This window comes from Megascapheus bottae, chromosome 5 (genome assembly GCF_031878675.1).
Source record: "Megascapheus bottae isolate mThoBot1 chromosome 5, mThoBot2.hap1, whole genome shotgun sequence".
In the NCBI taxonomy this organism is placed as follows: domain Eukaryota; kingdom Metazoa; phylum Chordata; class Mammalia; order Rodentia; family Geomyidae; genus Megascapheus; species Megascapheus bottae.
The window spans coordinates 30385740-30404512 of NC_143513.1; the positions used below are offsets into that span (position 1 = coordinate 30385740).

An 18773-nucleotide genomic window follows, 5' to 3' on the forward strand; every position below is an offset into this window, starting at 1 on the left:
ATGGCTTGCAGTCCTCTTGATTTCACGAGCTATAAGTGGAGTCAACATACAAAGAAACAGTAAGGTAAGGATTGGGAGAAGCAAGATTATGCCAGTGTACACAATCAGAGAAATGGTACCTTTGTACATCAAGGGCAAAGCCATAGATGTTTCTATAATTGGTCAAGTGGAAAATATTTTAGACCTTATAGATCCTGTGGTCTTTGCCTTGGCTTTTCATAAAGGGGACAGTATATTTTCTGAATGTAAAGATTTCATATTATAAAAAGGTAGGATTGGCCTAGTAGTAGAGTGCTTGCCCAGATTGGACAAAGACCTGGGTTTGATTCCTCAGTACCACATACATAGAAAAAAGCTGGAAGTAATGCTATGGCTCAAGTAATAGAGCTCTGGCCTTGAGAAAAAGCCCAAGGATAGTGCTCAGGCCCTGAGTTCAAGACCCATGACTAGCAAAAAAAAAAAAAAAAAAAAAAGGATTGGGCCAGGAATGTGGCTAGAGGTAAAAAGCTTGCCTAGCATGCACTAAGCCCTGGATTCAATTGTCTTTTATCACATACACAGAAAAAGCCAGAATTGGTGCTGTGGCTCAAGTGGTAGAAGCTAGCCTTGAGAAAGCTCAAAGATAGTGGCCAGGTCCTAAGTCCAAGCCCCAGGCCTGGCAAAAAAACAAAAAAAGAAAAGAAAAGAGAAGGTAGGGTTCTGCTTTCTTGGGCAGGTCTTTTTCTGTCTGTCTCCTCACAGCAGAGGGCCTTAGAGCCAAAAACTAATCTCTACTCCTAGCTTTTATATTCTCCTCTAAATCCTTTAAGGTTTCAATCTCAAGATTTCAAATAGCCACATACATTATCCTGATGATTCCAATATTTTCCCCCAGCATGTAGACTTCCCCCTAAAGCTTATATGCCTATTGAATTACTCAGTATCATCTGTCTGAAGCAGGCTGGGTCCACGTTGAGACTTGGACTTTCCCCCTCCCTAACTAGTCCTTCTGTTTTGCAACTCAGTGAGGAACTCCATCCTGAAGCCTCTGATCAAAACAATCTTGAAGTGGTTTTTGGTTTCTCTTTCTCTCAGCAGCAGAATCCAATTCATCAATAATTTTTGGTTGGTCCTTCAGCAAAGTAAGTTCAGAATCTAAAACCACATCTTACCACCTCCATTCTGCAATCTATTGAGAGGTTGGGATTACAACCTCTTACCTGCTTTTCTGTACTTCATCACAGAGCTGTAAGCAGGATCTCAAAAGACAATTGCGTAAGTGTCTCCTTCAACCTTTCAGTTTTTTTTTTCATTTGCTTGGTAATAAAAACTGAAAACATTACAGTGGCTAGCATGTCAAGACCATGCAGGACTCCCACCAACACTATCACCACTCTGACCTGCCCCCCTCTATGCCCCTCTTTCCCAACCTCACTCCAGTCACACTGGGTTCCCCACTGTTGCTGGGGTATCCAAGACTCACTTTTGCACAATTAGATGCCTCATATTCCCATGCGCCTCTCTGACGCATTTCCACTCCTAGCGCCCTCTTCTCAGTGAGACCCTGTGGCTTGTCACACTTCAGTGCATTCTTTGGGTCCTTGTTGCACAATATCCGTATTTACTGGCCACCACTGGCTGTCCTCTGCCCATTATGTTGACCCTGATGGTGACACAGAGCAGTATCCAGCCTGCAGAAGGCTCTCCATAGGGGACCCACAAGGGAATGCAAAGCCACCATTTGGCTTAAGGAGAATCAGAACTGCTAAACACCATCTCCAACTCAGTCTTCTTCCTAACCCCAAAGTCTGGGACAAAGCAAAGGACTGTTCTCTAGAGCACCACACCCTACAGCTGGTATGAGAGGTGACGAGCCAATAGGTGCTCTCATAGTTTGGGTGGTGACCTGAGAAATATCCAGGTTGCTGCTAGACTTGGTCATTTCTTTGTGTAAAGTACTGTGGGGATGCTGGAGCCTCGCAGAGTGCTCTAGCTGTACAATATTATTTTGACCCGTAATTCCTCTTTCTCCAGATCAGGCAAGTTCCCTAAATGAGAATCCTAGGCTCTGGGATGAGCCCTGCAGTATTTCACACAGGATAAAAGACTCTGAATGAGATATAGCTTCTGCGATTTGCCTTTCAGTCTCATAGCTACATTTTTCAGAAGTAGCTACTTAATGTTCTCCACCACCACCCCCCACCTCCCTTATCTCACCCAGTGTGAGATAAGGTCACTGGCTATCTTAATCTTGATCTAAAATTTGGGCTCCTCAGGTTTCTAAGGCCAGGCAATGGTCCTCTCCCAGAGAAAACAGGGCCAGCTTCCCCTGAGGGCTCACATTGTGGGAAGAGGTGGTGATTAGAGGCTCCAGCAGAACCATGCTTTCTGTCTCTTCAATTCATCCACAGTAATTCCAGTCACAGAACTCCAGGCCAAAGAACCGGCCAGTTTGGGTATTCTGTGGTGGTGTGATATCCTGGGTATTTCTCTGGAAGCTTCCTAGCACCATATTCAAAAGGCCAGTTCTTTCCCTTTACGTTTTTCAGATAATAAGCTGTGCTTGGTAGCCAGAAAGGGCATTGGTGTCTCCTCACACGAAAGGCTGAGAATGGCTTTTCCTCAGTAAGCTCACTCAGCAAGAGCTGAGGGAAGTGGAGGGGGGGCTAAGCAGCCATCATTACTCCTTAATCTCCCTGCTTCAAGGTTCCTGCCTAGACAATGATTTCCAGAAGGACCCATAGGTCTGGGAGCCCAGGCCAGTGCTGTCCTACACAGTCCATACCTTGATGCCCAAGGAGGGAGAAGTTCCCCCCTGGCCACAAGCCTTCCCATGCCCTCAGTTCAAGTCCCAAGACCAGCACCAAAAAAATTTAGTTTAATTTAACCACCCAAAGGAAAGACATGTTTCCCTGAGGGAGAAGGGAGTTCAGTCATTTAAACAATACAGTTGCTAGGTATAGCTCAGGGGCAAAGCTCTTGCCTACCAAGTGCAATACACTAGGTTCAGTCCTAAGACTGAAAACATGAAAAGACAAACTAATAATAGCAACAATCCAGTTAGGAAAAAAAAAAAAAACAACTTTCATGATTCATGACTATAATCCTAGCTACTCAGGAGGCTGAGATCTTAGGATCACTATTCAGATCATGTAGACAAACATATCTGAAAATGTTATCTCCAATGAACCAAACCAGCAAAATGCCAAAAAAAAAAAAAAAAGGAAAAAAATGGAAGCCAGGCTCAAGTGGTAAAGTGCCAATTTTGGTTAGAAAAAGCCAAGCCCTGGGTTCAAGTTCAAGCCTCAGTACTAGCACACACACACACACACACACACACACACACACAGATGCAAACAAATCAGTCTTCTCTAACAAGATCACAATAAAAGACCACACAATTGCCTCTGGCTAAAGCAGAAAGAATTGACTCACTCAGTCCCATATCCTGAAGGCACAAATACTTAACTTACAGGATCTGTTTTGCTGCCAAGAGTCTCAGATAAAACTCCTTAAAATGAAAACCCACTTCTGATCTAGGCAGCATGCTGTAGGCAGGAGGCTTTAGGATTCCCCTGGAGGCAGCTAGTTCTCTCTAGTCTTTGCAGAGCCCTCAGAGCACTAAGTAGCCTTTCCCCATTCCGCATCTTTAGACCCAAGGGTCAAAGCCTTCTTCCTGGAAGCACATGTCCTCCCTCTCACCTATTCTGAAATGCCAGTGCCAGTGGAATTTCCAGAGTGGAGTCAGAGCTGGCTCCCCTTCTCCCCACCCCACACCCCTACAACCGCCCCCTCCCCACCACACACACACACATGAAGAGAAGCCGGATCCAAAGCCATCTCTGAAGAAAAGCAATCTGGGAGCTATTGTACAGAAGCACTGACTGTGCAAGCGCCCTCCAGCCGGGTGCCCAATGTGCCAGTTCCCTGCTTCCATCCCGAGGTCTCTATTAGCTTCCCATCTGCAGAAGGCGTGAATGCGGCCGGCGGATGCCAGCTCACATTTCACGTTTCGATGTTCATTGCCTTTTTCCCTCTTGCAGCTGCTGTAACAAATCACAGTGCTTTGGAAGGCAAGGAACAGTGTGGTCCTCAAAGTTCGTAATTAGAAATCTCACGGGGAAAATCGTTATTGCCGAGTTGTTGCCATTGCCATTGGGAGGCTGAAGGGCTCTTCCTTCAAAAGAAAATAATAATGACGACTAATTCTATGTTTTCGTGTTCCTAGAACCATGAGGACTAATTGAAGGATAATTCTAACGAGGCTAGACTCCAGACCAGGGTTCCATTGCTCTTTTGCATATAAAAATGTTTGAAAAATCTCCAGGGAAATGAGAAAAGGACAGAGACGGTGGCTTCGCTAGTGCCTATGTGCAAGGTGCTGTCTGTACATTATTTCAAGCAATAACTCTCCTGTGTGGCAAGCATTAATGGAATTTATAGTGGAGAAAACTAGCAATGTGTCTGGGAAAGACTGAAAAGGGAAAACATCTGTAGAGTCATATAAACATTATTTAACCAGACATTATTTAAACATTATTTAACTGTGGGCATTCAGGCTTCCAGTTAAATTTAACAACTAATGTGCAAGCTCCAATTTTTCAATGTTTCTATTAACTCAATTGAAAAAAAATTAAATGAGGCCCACAGACCATAGATGTATTCTGAACTTAGCCTGTAGATTATAGTTGTGACTTCCAGGTTTGTGCTTCTGGTAATATCATATTCTTGAAACAATTCCTAATACCTTGCACTAAATTATGGTTATTGGTAAAAAAAAATATTTTCTAAGGGGAAAGAATTGTACCAATTGAGGTAAACTTACTGAGATCCCTGCAAAAGGAAATTAATAATATTGCAAAAATGCTAAAATAAAGCATCCAAAAACGGGATTATACATTTTTTTGTTGTTAATAACAATATTATCTATTTGTCTGTCTATCTATCTGTATCTGTCTCTGCTATCAAACTATCACATCCATCCATCTTGAGACAGGGTCTCTGTATAATCCTTTTGTGTTTTTAGTTGAGCATTTGATTGTTCATTGTCTGTCTTGTTTTACATGAATCAGTTGTGTTTTCTTTACTTTTTTACATAGCTTTCCCCAGTTTTTCATTATACATTTACCCACACAGCCATATCTGCCTTGAAGCATCATTGAATTGTCCCTCAGATAGTACTAGCACCTCAAAATAACAGCAGAATATTCTCAGTTCTTCTCTGTGTCATTATATTGCTGCTGACTCTTACATGTAAGCATGTATTTCTATTTGTGGCTCTAGTTAAATATAATTAGGCTGTCACTACTTTTTAGATAATCTGTTATTGAGTTAATAGAAAGAAAAGTTGAGGCCTCTATTTTCTTTCAGTCATTCTCTGATATTCTTCCTTTATTTAGGTTCTGTATTTTTTTACCTTCCTCTTTCTCTCTGAACAATTTTATTCAACATTTCTTGCAAAGCATGTCTACTGGCAACAAATGCCTTCAACGTTTGTTTTCCTTATACATAATTTCTCCTTTAAAAATTTCTCTTGAGATTTGCATTAGAGCAAAACCTAGATACATAAGGCCATACAGTATGACACTAATGAAAGGACCTCTAGGATATAGAAACAAAAGGCATATAATGAGTGATTGTTGTCCTTAATGTACTATTTCATCTCTCATCTCTTTTGCTTTCCCTTGGTTATCTCATATTGTTACAGTATCTCACTTTGTTATCTGATATATTGGATATATGCATATTTGGTTATTTGAAATTGGATAGGAAAGGGAGGAAAACAAGATGAAGGTGGGGGTGAGGTGGAGGGAAATGGGGACCAAGACATGAGAAAGGGTATCAATGTATGTGAAGTAATGCACCTTCCATCTGGCGAATGTAATATAACCCTTCTATTAAGTACAATAAAAATTATATTGAAAAAATTTCTCTTGAAAATAATTTTGCAGGGTAAAAAAACTCTAGGTTTGAGAGGGTTTATTTTCTCTCAACATTGAATATTTCACTCCACTTCTTGCTTTTGTGGTTTCTCAGGATAATCTAGGGGTGCATTTCATCTTTTTGGCAGATATTTCCTAATTCCACCTTGGATACAGGTCACTCCCTCCCCATGGCTTCCTCCAGGATTTTTCTTTGAATTTCTGAAGTTTGGACACATTTTTTAGGAGAGTATGGACATTTATCTATCTTGTTGTTCTCTGGTCTTCCTAAACTTGTAGCTTGCTGTCTGGTATTAATACAAGGAAAATCTCACTTTAAATATTATTCCTGTGCTTTTTGTCTTTATTCTTTTATTTCAGTTACATGTACTTTACACCTCATGTAGCTATCTGACGGATTATCATGTTACTCTGTTCTCTCTTATTTCTCGTCCTTTTTCCAGTTTGGCATTTATTATTTTATTCAGTTTATTTTTTAGTTTTTGGAATTTTCTGTTAAGATAGCCTCAGGTGTGTAAAGTTCCTTCTTTATCCATATTCAGTTAACTAATAAGTCATTCAAGACATTTTTCACTTCCCTTACAGGGTTTTAAGAAGTATTTTATCTACAGCACTCATTTTTGAATCTTAGATTTTTCTGCTTTTTAGTTATATAGTCCACTTAATCTTGCATACTGTTCACCATTCCCATTAAAAGTGAGGCATTTAACATATTAATTATAGGTAATAAGAAAACAAAACAAACATCTACTCATTCGCTTATTGCTTCACCCTGCCCTGAATTCCTGGGCCCAAGATGTTCTTCTGCCTATCCTACTCCCAGCATTCACCACCACCCCCAACACACACACACATACACACACACACACACACACACACACACACACACACACAACTGGGACTACAGGCCTGCAATATCATCCCTGTTTTTTTTTCTGCCATTCAGTACTCTAGTTTTGATGCTTGTTCAGCATCTTCAACTTATATCTTTCATCATGTAATTTCTTTTGAAAGGGCAGATGTGATGTACTGGGTCAGAGGAGCTAAGAAAAAAGTGGTCTTTAGTCAGGTAATCATACAATATGAGGAACTGAGAGGCATTGCTATAATAAGTGTCAGGCTTACAGAGACCCTGAATGCTTGGACCGGAAAATTTGCACATGCTCTTCAGGCTTCCCTCCCCTCATATAGTACAGGATAGCCAAGGCAGACAGAAGCATATACTTCTTTTTTCCTGAGTAGGTTAGTCTCTGATAAAACCCTAGTAGATCTCCTATCCAAAATTATTATTATACTTGACAACTTGAATGTGCATTTTTTCCAGTTCTGGGGCTCGAATTCAGGGCCTAGGCACTGTCCTCTGACACTTTTTGCTCAAGGCTAGCTCTCACATGTTTTAGACATATGTCTGTATACATACATATATATGTGTATATATATAGACATATATATTGTGTGTGTGTATATAATAAAATATTTTATATATAAGTGAAAAATACTCAGTAGGTTAGGTTGAGTCTCTGCTGACTGTTCGCTGAGAAGCATGCCGATATTTTCCTCAGGTATTCACTGTGAGAATCTTGTAATGGATCCTGAATGTGAATGAACTTCACATCATCCTGTGAGCTAAAGAGGAACTGTTAGATAGAGATAAAAAGTGACAGAAGTAGCAGTGGCTGATATCGTGTGGTTCATTATGGTGATTCTTACTCCCATAGTACCTGCTCAGATGCTTCTTTATATAATGCTGTGAGTTCTAGCTGAATGGAATGCCCTGGGTGCCCATGCAACCAATGAAAATACGTAGGGCATTGCATGTGCAAGTCACCAAACAACCAGAGTAAAGCCAAGAGGAGGAGACATGGGAAGAGCTCCTGTTGTGTTGAAACCAAGGACTCTATTGGACTTATCTTTGGGCCCCTCTCCTGATGGAGGCAGTGTCTCATTACTTTCTTTGTGGCTTTCTTTTCACCTTCAAACACACTCTGTTTACTCTAAACACTTTCCTGCCTTTTGAAAGATGAATCCATTCCCCTAGAGGGCATCAGTCTCCCTGATGTTTCCTGCACTGAAGAATGTCCAGCCCTGAGGCTCAAGCTATGGGCCATTCCATTTTTCCCATACAAGCACTGCTTCCCTTAGGAATGCCTTCTACCAGTTTCTGGACCTGTGAGCTGTACTTCCCCTATGTCTATTCAGGGTGTCTCTGATTTAGTTGGCAAGGATTTTCCATGTGACTTCACTGTTGGATGTAAGGAAAGATGATGGCTTTTCAGTTTGGTCAGTGTTCTACTTGCTGTGTAGGAAGGAATGGCAACCCTGATTTTATACATTCTCATCTGAGCCTCAACTCCAGAGTCAAGGAAGCATTGTCATGACAAGGTATCATGCATGACACCATATTGTCCTGGAGACAGAAGCTGCTTCTTCAACACTCTGCAAGCCATGGGTGAAACCACAACTCAATCTCAAATACCAGTGATTTGACTCAAATGGAAAAGATAAATAGCTTAAAACACTAATTAGAAAAGATGGCTAACAGAATTGGTCTTGGAACTTAGCAGGGGCCACCAGAGGGGACCTGGCCTGCTCCTGTGTGGAGGATTTTTCAAGAATATAGACAAAATACTTTATGTACATGTTTGAAAGTAGGATAAGGAAATCTGTTGAAATTGTTTGGGAAAGAAGGAAAGAGGGAAAATAGAAGGATTGATAGAGGGGTTGAGCACAATCAAAGTTTATTGTGTGCATAATGGCTACACCAGAATGTAACTTCCATCTAGGCACCAGTCATTCACACCTGTCATCCTAGCTACTCAGAAAGTGATCTGAGGATCACTGTTCAAAGCCAGCCAGGGAAGGAAAGTCCATTAGACAATTACTCTCCAATTAACCACCAGAAATGGAGCAGTGACTCATGTGATATAGAGATAGCCTTGAGCACACTGTTCAGGGCCAGTAGGCAGGCTCTGGGATCAAGTCCCAAAACTCCCCCTCTTTTTCTCCAACCCCCCCACCCCAGATTAAGAAACCACTTTCCTCTTTTTTTTTTTTGTGGGTCTTGGAGCTTGAACTTGGTCTGGGGGCTGTCCCTGGTCTCTTCAGCTCAAGGCTACCACCCTACCCTTGAGCCAAGCCCTACTTCCTGTTTTCTAGAGGTTAATTGGAGATAAGAGTCTCAGGTCCTTTTGTGCTTGGACTGGCTTCGAACCTTGATCCTCAGATCTCAGCCTCCAGAGAAGCTAGGATTACAGGTGTGAGCCATCTGCCCTTGAAAAGTAATTTCTGTCAGCCTAGTCAGATAGTTTAAGACAGTCAATTACCAAGAAACTTGGGTACCTACTGAAGAATGTGAAATCACCCTGATTATTTTTTACATTACTATTTGTTTTTTATTATTTTTATTAATATATGGTAAGCCTGTGTGTTAAAGGGTCAGAGGGAAACAATGAAATGTTTGAGGTGCCCTAGCTGGTTGGCTGTTCAGCAAACCCCTCTTTTGGAATCCACCCTAGTATTGTGTCTGTGCACTGACTCTTTTAGTTATTGTTTCCACAAAGCTTGAGATGTCTTGAGAGCACATGAAAGTCAGATCATATCAAAGGACATTACAACCAACAGTTCTACAAAATGTTATTCCTGCATAGAGCTAGGGTGGATTCTGGAATCTATAAAACACCATTTGGACTCATGGTAGAATTTCTTATGTAGTACTAAAAAAAATCACTGTTGGTTAAATTGATTTAGTTCACTATGACTTGTGTCATATTTCTTGGCAGAAGGTTTTAGAGGTTTGTGGTCCTTGTTTAAGAACTTCATCACAGTGGCCGAGAGTTTGGCCTAGTGCTACAGTGTTTGCCTCACACCCAGAAAGACCCAGGTTCGATTCCTTGGTACCACATATACATAGGGTGGAGCTGTGGCTCAAATGGTAGAGCTCTATCCTTGAGAAAGCCCAAGGACAGTGCTCAGGCCCTGAGTTCAAGCCCCAGGACTGGCAACACAAAACAAAACTTCCTCATAGGTCCATTACTTCTGTCTCTACTCCATGGCCCACTGTTGTTTCATATTTGGCTGTTTCTGCTTTTTGCCCTTGTGTTTTATTTCTTCACAAACAGTTTGAAATTCTTGCATGGACTGTATTTTATTTCTTTACAAACTGTTGGAAGCCCTTCCTTGGAATATGTGCAGGGAACCAAATACTTGAGTTCAAAGTGTCAGAGGTTGCCCTAGTTATTAAAACAAGGGACAAATTGTTTACTCCAATTCACAGTGGAAGTTGCAGGTTCTCTGGAAGGTGGGGAGCCCTGTGCCCTGCATATGCCCTGGTAAAACTCCATTGTTCAGCATGCCAGGTACATGACTCAGGCACAAACCATGTGCTTGATGAGATGAGAGGATGGAGGTTCATCTGCTCTAGCAACAGAAAAGGCCAACCTTAGAGTCACACCTACTCTCGATGTGTGGTGCCTGCTAACTCAAGGAAATCCAGAGTTCCAACCAAGCTTGAGAATTAACAGCCAATCTTGTGAAGAAGGGAGGGTGAGGGGAAGTTTCTTCTATATAAGAAGCACCAGGGCAGGTTGGGTTTAGCAGAAGGTATTTTGTTGAATTCTAGTGACATCTTTAATGAACCCACCTCCTCCCCTCCGTCATTTCTCCTACTTGAATATGCATGGTTGGCCCACAGTCAGTGGGCTAACAGTCTTCCAACTCTTATGTGTCACGCTTTTATTTCAAAAACTTCACTTTCGCAAGATAATTTGCCTCATCTATGTGCTTCTGGTCATTTCCCCATAAATGAAATGCTGGGTATGTGAAATTCTCCCCAGGTATTCATGCACGCATTCAACAATTGTTATTCTTGTGCTCTCATCTTGGACAATTTGGAGAACGCATGATAGGATCTGAAAGGTTCTGGGAGCATTTCAGGTGCCTGAAACCCAGGCCACCCCAGGCCATTCTGGCCTGGTTGGTTGGTGTGTGTGTGTGTGTGTGTGTGTGTGTGTGTGTGTGTGTGTGTGTGTGTGTGTGTGTGTGTGTGTGTGTCAGCCGGCCTTTCTGACTTCTTCTGGGTTTGGATGCTAAGGAGGAGGTGGGGGGAGAATGAAAGGGCAGCAACCTCATCTGTGCCATTATCCAAGCTTGGCTCTGGGGCTCAGCCAGTTTCAGCCTGGAGTGGGTACAAATTTGTCTAGTAAACTAAAAGAAGAGAAAGAGGGAAGGGAATCCTGACACACATTTGACTGGAAGTCTCTGGGCCCGCGGAGGCGCACTGGAAATCTACAAGGGCAGGGTCCTGAAGACTTCAGCGTCCCGGGACACCCCACTCACAAGTTAAATCCCCAGGCCACGCGCTGCCCTCCGCGCACTGGTCGCCTCTTCCTCGGTTCTCGGCCCCGTCCATCACCACCTCCAGTTCGCCGCGTGCGGGCATTCATTACCCGCCCAGTTCTTCCTCCCCGCTCGCTTTCCGCTCCTCCTTGGCTCCTCGGGATCCCGGATCCCTCCTCCTAGGCCTGATCCCTCCTCCTCCCGCCCAGCCTCCCCACGCCCTAGCCGGCGCAAAGCTAGGCGTCTGGGCAGCTTCGCGCAGCCTCCGCCTCCCGCACCGTGTGCGCGACTGTGGTCAGGGCGGCCGCAGAGTCGGGGCCGCCGCCTCCGTCGCCTCCTGGATCGGACGATCGGCCACCTCAGAGGCTGGCCGGCGCGGTCACAGCCCCAGCCCACCGTCGCCGGACTGGTCCCGGATTAAGGCTGGGGAGAGGAACCGGTTTCTCTAGGGCAGCTATGCGACCCTTCAGGACGGCCGGCGCCGCGCTGCTGGTACTCCTGGCGGCTCACGTCCAGGCGACTTGGGCGCTGGAGGAGAAGAAGGGTAAGTACGCGGCCCGCCAGCCCCCCGCACCCTCTCCAGATTGCGCTCCGCGATCCTGCAGCCGCCCCGCCCGCGCCCCGGCGCACCGGGCTCGGCGTCCCGCCTTTCCTGTTTCCTTGAGGATCTGCTGCGCTCCTGGCGGGGGCCGTGGGAGGAACTGGACGTTCGGTGTCTGGAACCGGGCGAGTCTGCGCGGCCCGGGGAAGGGAGACGCGGGGCTCGGGGCTGCGCGCGCGGCGTGGGGACGGCCGCGGGAACACCGTGCCCTCCGCCGCTCCCAAACTTTCTTTTCCTGGCGGCTCTGCCTTCCTGCGCAAAACCGGCCGTCCCGGAGTAGGGGTAGGTGCAGGGCTGCGCCGGGTGGCCGAGGTCCCGCACGTGCGCCCCGCAAAACCAAACCGACGGGCCTGGCAGGCAGGAGAGGGGCTTAGCCAAGAGGTGGGGGCATCGCACCCTAGCCCCAAGAGCGATCGAGGAGGGACTCGCGTGGATCTGTCCAACCTCCGGATGTTCTGGGGCAGGCAGCGTCTTAAGCGGACTCTCCGCACCCCTTGGCACCGCCGGAGCCCTACTTTAACCGGGAACATGGATTCAGACCCCAAGTGGCGCCGCACTCCCGGTCCTGGTCGCGGGTCTTCTTCGCTACGACCTGGGAGCTGAGAAAACCTGTGTGGGTCACGAACCACCTGCGGCGTCCGGGAAGGGGTGGTGCTGGTGGTGTGACTGGTTTTCTCGTCCGCAATAAAAGGAGAGTGGGGTGCGATCCTTCGGGCCTCGCTGGGGCTGAACTCCGACTCCTCGACCTGAGAGCCAGCATCCTTCGTGGCCAGGTGCGCCCGACCCCCCCACCTGCCCCCCAGGCTCGGCGCCAGCTTGGAGGTCTCTCCCAGGAGCTCGGCGTCTCCCTGAGTCGGCCCCCAGGTTCCCCTCCTCGCCCCAAATCGCCTGCGTTTTCGTAGGTCTCCCCGTTTCCTGGTGGACCCTGGACAGAGGTGCGAAGATGGTAGCAAAGGAGCGGCTGCGTCTTTGAGCAGAGCTCACCAGGCGCGGGTTTCACCGTGGTCCGCCAGCACGGGCTAACAGTAAACTTTCTCCCCATTATCCAGATTTTTTTTTTTAACTTTTGGCCCTTTCGTCCTCTTCTTCCCCTCCCACCCCCATTTTTTAAGAGTTTGATGTTGAGCCAACCAAAATATTAAACTTAATTAAAGCAGAAATGGATTGATGTCCATGCTTCACGTGTGCCAACTATGCAGATGGGAACATGGACAAGTCTGGCTTCGCGATGGCCAGCCATAAACCCACTTGACATGAGAAACATGCCTCAAAAGGTTTAATTGCCCAATTTCAAAATCCAGCGGCTCAGGTTACAAGAGTCAGGTCCGCACTTGCTGTTGATGTCATTCCTATCAGAGTTGGGGCTTCAGGCTGAGCGAGTTTCTTGAAGGAGAAAAACCCAGAACTGTGCGATTCCCAAACTTCGCTGCTTACTGAAATAAGCGGGTGTGGAGGGGAGCCAAAATGGAGAGAGAGAGAGAGAGAGAGAGAGAGAGAGAGAGAGAGAGAGAGAGAGAGAGAGAGAGAGAGAGAGAGAGAGAGAGAGAGAGATTCCTCCACTTCTAGGCATTTTGTTAGTTCATTGGTATAGGGTGAGAAGCCAAGCAATGAGATTTTTTTTTTTCAAATTAAGGTCTTTATTGAGCAGTGAAGTTTGAGATCCACTGGCATGAAATAAAGATTCCTGGTTTCCAGATAGTCCCTGGGGGTGGAGGGGAACAGTTCTTTTGGATGATCTGGAGTTTAAACCATTCTGGGAACAGGAGAGAGGCAAATGCAGGCATTGTGATGTCAGTAACAAAAGATTCCTCTTTTCACCAAAGGAATCTCTGCAGTTTTCCTGGCTACCTTATTTAGCCTGAAGGACTCCTCCAACCCTCCCCCCCCCCCCAGCTCTTCTTAAGATGCCCAGAAGCAGCTGGCTCCTTAGATAACTGACCCTGGAGTCCTTCTGTGACATCGGCGCCTGCAAAGAGACCTATTCCCTATTTTAAATCAACCCAAAGTGCATCTCTTCTCTCCAGAAATGTGCCTGCCTCTTTCAAACAATTCTATTAGTGGTTTAAAAGTTGTTTCTAAGTGGAGGTGCTGGTGGCTCATACCTGTTACCCTAGCTACTCAGGAGGCTGAGATTTGAGGATTGAAGATTCAGGTTCAAAACCAGCAAACCAGCTCCTGCAGAACCTTGTGTGACTCTGACCTCCAGTTAATCACCAGAATATTCAAAGTAGAAATGTGGCTTAAGTAACAGAGCTCCAGCCTGGAGCAGAAAAAGCTAAGAAACAGTGCCTAGCCCTTGAGTTAAATCCCTAATATCAACACACACACACACACACACACACATACACACACACACACACACACACACACACAAATGCTTCTGAGAAATATGGATTCAAAGCAAGAACTCCTGAAGACAATAAATAATAAGAGTGTCAAACTCATGCTATTTTATGAAAGTAACATAAAATGATGAAAATCTAAAGGGACAATATTTTTTTTAAATATGAGATGGAAATTTTTTTCTCAAAAAGATTGTTAAATAACTCCATTAATTTAGTTAGTTTTGTTCGAAATTCATTTATTTCAATGAGGCTTTACTTATTTATTCTTTGTTCCAAGCTCTGGCATCACCTGTATCTATGCTACTCAAAACTAAGGACTTAGAAACACTGCTACATGTCTTTTTAACCTTTACATTAAGGGTGAGAGGTGGTGTTCTTGTTATCTATGGGGAAACCAAGGTAGAGAGAAGTAAAATAGTTTTCATACAGTTAGTCAGAAGCAGAACCAAGATTCCAATACCCCCAGCCTTCAAACTCCACCGATTTATTTCAGAAGAGTCAGGTCATTCTTGTGTAGTTGTGTAAGGTCAAATGCTGGCTGGAGAAAAGGAAGCAGGGAACAGACATATTGAAACGAGCCTGTCTGGCATTGCTTGTCTGAAGCTTGTAAGAGATGCTTGTTTGTTCAGTGGCCTTCACTCCTGCTCAAGAGTCTCAGTGATCATTCTGATTGCCTTTTATGGAGGTAGCTCACTTAATAAATCTATAGATGTGTGGCTTGATCATGTTGAGCATGAGAGAAGTTAAGGTGTTGCCTACAAGAGACTCCACTGAAGAGAAAAGGAAAAATCTACCAAAAACTTTGAGAAAGGAGCCTGTCCTGGCCACCTCCTCTGAAGACATTCTGACCCAGAAATTCTGAGCTGAATGAAAGAAAAACAAAAGTAGGAATTGTAATGGTAAGGAGAGTGAAGAACCAGCATCATCTTGGAAAATCAAGCTGGGTTGGGCTAAGAAGCCTATTTTACTCATTCTAGCTCTGAATAAATTTGGACAAACTTAAAGGCTCAGACTTCTTTTCAAAAATCATTGAATGCTTAGAATGTTTCAGTCATGAATTAAAAGGGAAGAAAGAATGGTCTTCATAATTTCTAGTATTGCTTTTTTTGTTTGTTTGTTTTGTTTTTTATTGTTTTTTTTTTTTTGGTGTGAATACTGTGGCTTGAAATGAGGATCTGCACATGGCGCTGTGTCTTAGCTTTTTCTTTGAGGCTGGAACTCTGCCACTTGAACCACATCTCTACTTCTTGATTTGGGGTGGTTAATCGGAGATAAGAGTCATAGATGTTCTTGCTCTGGCTGACTTTGATCCTCAGAACTAGAACCTGGGTGTGAGTCATGGGTACCTGATTCTACTACTGCTTTTAGAAAGAGGCATATATGATTTAGCAACTAATTTAATATTAGTTGATTATTCAAATGTAAAAAAGAGACCAGCACCTGGTTGTCTTAGCTTATGCTACGTCTATATTTATTTTAATGAATATACATAAACTGCACAGAGATGTTGTATAAATGAGTCAACACTGGATGATAGCACACGTACAGTCTGAAAATTCACTTACTGGTTTGTATATTCAATTTCATAATCCATCATTTCTCAAAAAACACACTGCGAAGTCCGAAGAAGTCACATAGAAAAACCCATTGTGCTGTATAATTAACTTGGTCCACGTGACAAGGCTCACATGTTTTGAAATGTTTTTAGAGGTAGTCAGTAAAGATGAAGGATTCCACCCTGTTTAGAAAGAAAATATTCTTTGTTTTTTCTTTCATCTGAGCTCAAGGGCTGGCAGCTAGTGTCTAAAACTTTTTGACAGGAGTAACAAATCAAGTCTGATATTAAGGGCAATTGGTAATTATGAATATTTAAGGGATTCTAGCCTTAGGTCCTGAAATGAGGGTGATATCAGGATGTTCATACTATTAAAGGGGAGGGCTACTCATGAACTATTGTGGCCTTTGTGATGTATGTGTATATGTGCACTTAATTTGACTTAGAAAGTACTAAGGAACAGTCCTAATTAAAGTTAAGCTTTATCAATACATGAGGGAAGTTCTAAGTTCTATATTCTCATATAGAGTGTCCCTTTAAACCCAGTTTTTGTCCATTAGGTCTACAGTGGATTAACTTGTTTTCCTCTATCATTTACAGGCATTTGAAATGATGGCAAGAAGCATTTTTAATCTCTGTTTATTGTTACTAGCACTTGCTCAGCTTTGTTTGCTCAGCTGGTGCTATTCTACCACTTGAGCCATCCTCTTAGCCCAACTTTTTACTGGCTATCTTTTTGGGAGATAGAGTCCCCTAGACTTTTCTGCCTAGACTAGCTTCAAACAATAATCTTATAAACCTCAGTGTTTTTAGTACTAGGATTACAGGTATGAGCCACCAGCACCCAATATACTGGTTTGCTCTTGAACCATCAATTCCTACAGAATAAAGTGAGAATCTTACTTGGTGTTCCTAGGTAATCCCTTTGTGAAAACAGTGTCACAAAGAGTCTTCTGATGTTTTGTTTTGTTTTGTTTTTCTTCTGAGAAGTGGTCTTCTAAGAAAATTCTAGCCATTGACTCTTTGGGCTATGTCTCAAGGTTATCTTCCATCAGGTCTATGGATACAAGCCAGTTAGATTTACCTTGGACAAGAATCTAGGCTTTAAGACTTATTCAAATAATTATTTTTGACTGCAACTTTTACTTTTCTGATCATTTGGTAGAACTTCCTGTATATATACATACACATTTTCAATCCAGGTGTCTAGTGTCTCCTCATCTAGCTGAGAGAGGGACTTGGGGACAGCAAGTAGTTCAGGGACATGTTTACTAACCTCTTTCAAAAACTGAGGACTGCATTTGACATTTTAAGACACTAAAGTCCAGTATCAAGTGTCTGGCCCTATTGACTAGCATCAGTGAATAGCTTATACTTAGAATACATTTTAGTCCTGGTGACTTTGGCAGCTTGCTTTAGAAAGTAGAATGTAATATATATCATGGGTGCTAGAATACCCCTTTTACGAATTCACGGGAACAGACCCACAGTCCAAGTTTCCATCTTGATGATATCTGCAACTTCTTATTAACAAGAGGCAAGAATTACAGTTTCAAAGACTGGGTTGTGTAGATGCCATCTTCATTATCTTAAATAAGCTCATAATTACATAGCTACCCATATACTAGCACACATAGCCCAATTTATTACAAATAAATACATGTGTTTTTGTCCTTTGATTGTAAGGATGAGTATTACTTCTTAGACTTCTGTTTACAGGTTTGCCATTATTTTTTAGTCATAGGAAGTAATTTGCACTGTTCTATCCCTATTTTGAGGTGGAAGACTGTGTCAAAGTTGGTACTTCTCCTGGAATTCAGTGAGCAGAAGAGAGAATGACAGATGTTTAATCCAAAAGAGTATCATGGAAGATACAGTATGATTCTGCACAGGATAAAGGATGCCTTCAGAAATTAATCTTTACTTTTAATTCTACCTGGAAAGGAGAATAGGAAGAACCCCCTGAATGCACAGGGTGACATATTCAAGACTTTATTTGGTTGTATGGTGGTTCTCTGGGAGAATGGGATATGAAGGTGATTGCATGAGGATTGTCCACTGCAGCACAGTGCTCAGCACCACTGGTCATTTCAGGGGGCCGCAAGAGAAAAATACAGACATCCACTCCTCTCACTGTGGCTTTGGACCTTCAGGACAGAACAGTCCTACAGAATCCTAAGCTAGGAACTGAGTAATACTAGCTGATGTTTTAGGAAGGTGACTCCATGGAAAGTGGGGGTTGGGGTTGTAGGGTGACACTGAAAACAGAGAGATGGGTGTCCACTACAGGAGCAAGGGAGATTCAAGTCACATGCCTTAGGGCAATCTGTATGCAGAACTGATCTGTAATCTAGGTAGAAAGTTAACAGAAGACAGTAAAGTCCAAGTCATCTCATGACCTGGAAGTCTGGCAGATACCGAATCTATTCACAGAAATTGGAAAGTTGAAGACATTACAAAGAAAGGAAGCCAAATGCAAGTGGCTTTTAACTGTGTTGAGATGCTATAAAATAAGTCAGTCTGGAGCCAAAGAGAAGGCTATGGGCTAAAATCATTGTGTCACTAGATATTTCTACTGTAGTTACTGTCTTTGGTTATAGGACCCCTCCCCCCACCCTGTGCTACTTTCCTGTCAAAACCTGTCACTGTTCACTGTCAGTTCAGTGTAGGGCCATACCAAGGGTCTGCTTCACTAAGTTGCTTCTAGACTAATCTAGGCTTCTGTTTAGTAATCTGATTAGTTCTGGTTATCAGTAACTGATAAATAATACATATAATACATTATGTAAATAAATGTATTAGAAACCATACAGTTTGTAAATCTGCATATGAGATCCTGTTTCTTATTTGAGTCAGCATCAGTTCACTCCATTTTGTACATTATTGACTGGATCACAAAGGGATCACTATTCTTTTTCTTCCTTCCTTACCACTTTTCTTCATCCCCTCCATCCTCTTCCTCCTTCTTCTAGTGGAACTAAGTAAGGTTCTTATGGAGGGCTTCATGTTTGCTAGGT

At 43.5% G+C, this 18773-nt stretch overlaps 1 protein-coding gene across 1 annotated transcript in view; it reads left to right on the forward strand.

The window, feature by feature from the left end:
• Positions 1-11571: 11571 nt before the first annotated feature.
• The window catches only part of Egfr (epidermal growth factor receptor), a 183019-nt gene continuing 175817 nt past the window's right edge, over positions 11572-18773 (forward strand). Inside the window, exon 1 of the mRNA XM_090332854.1 lies at positions 11572-11799. Within this exon, the coding sequence (XP_090188980.1) occupies positions 11712-11799 (88 nt within the window). The 5' untranslated portion in view covers positions 11572-11711. The remainder of the gene's footprint in view (positions 11800-18773) is intronic.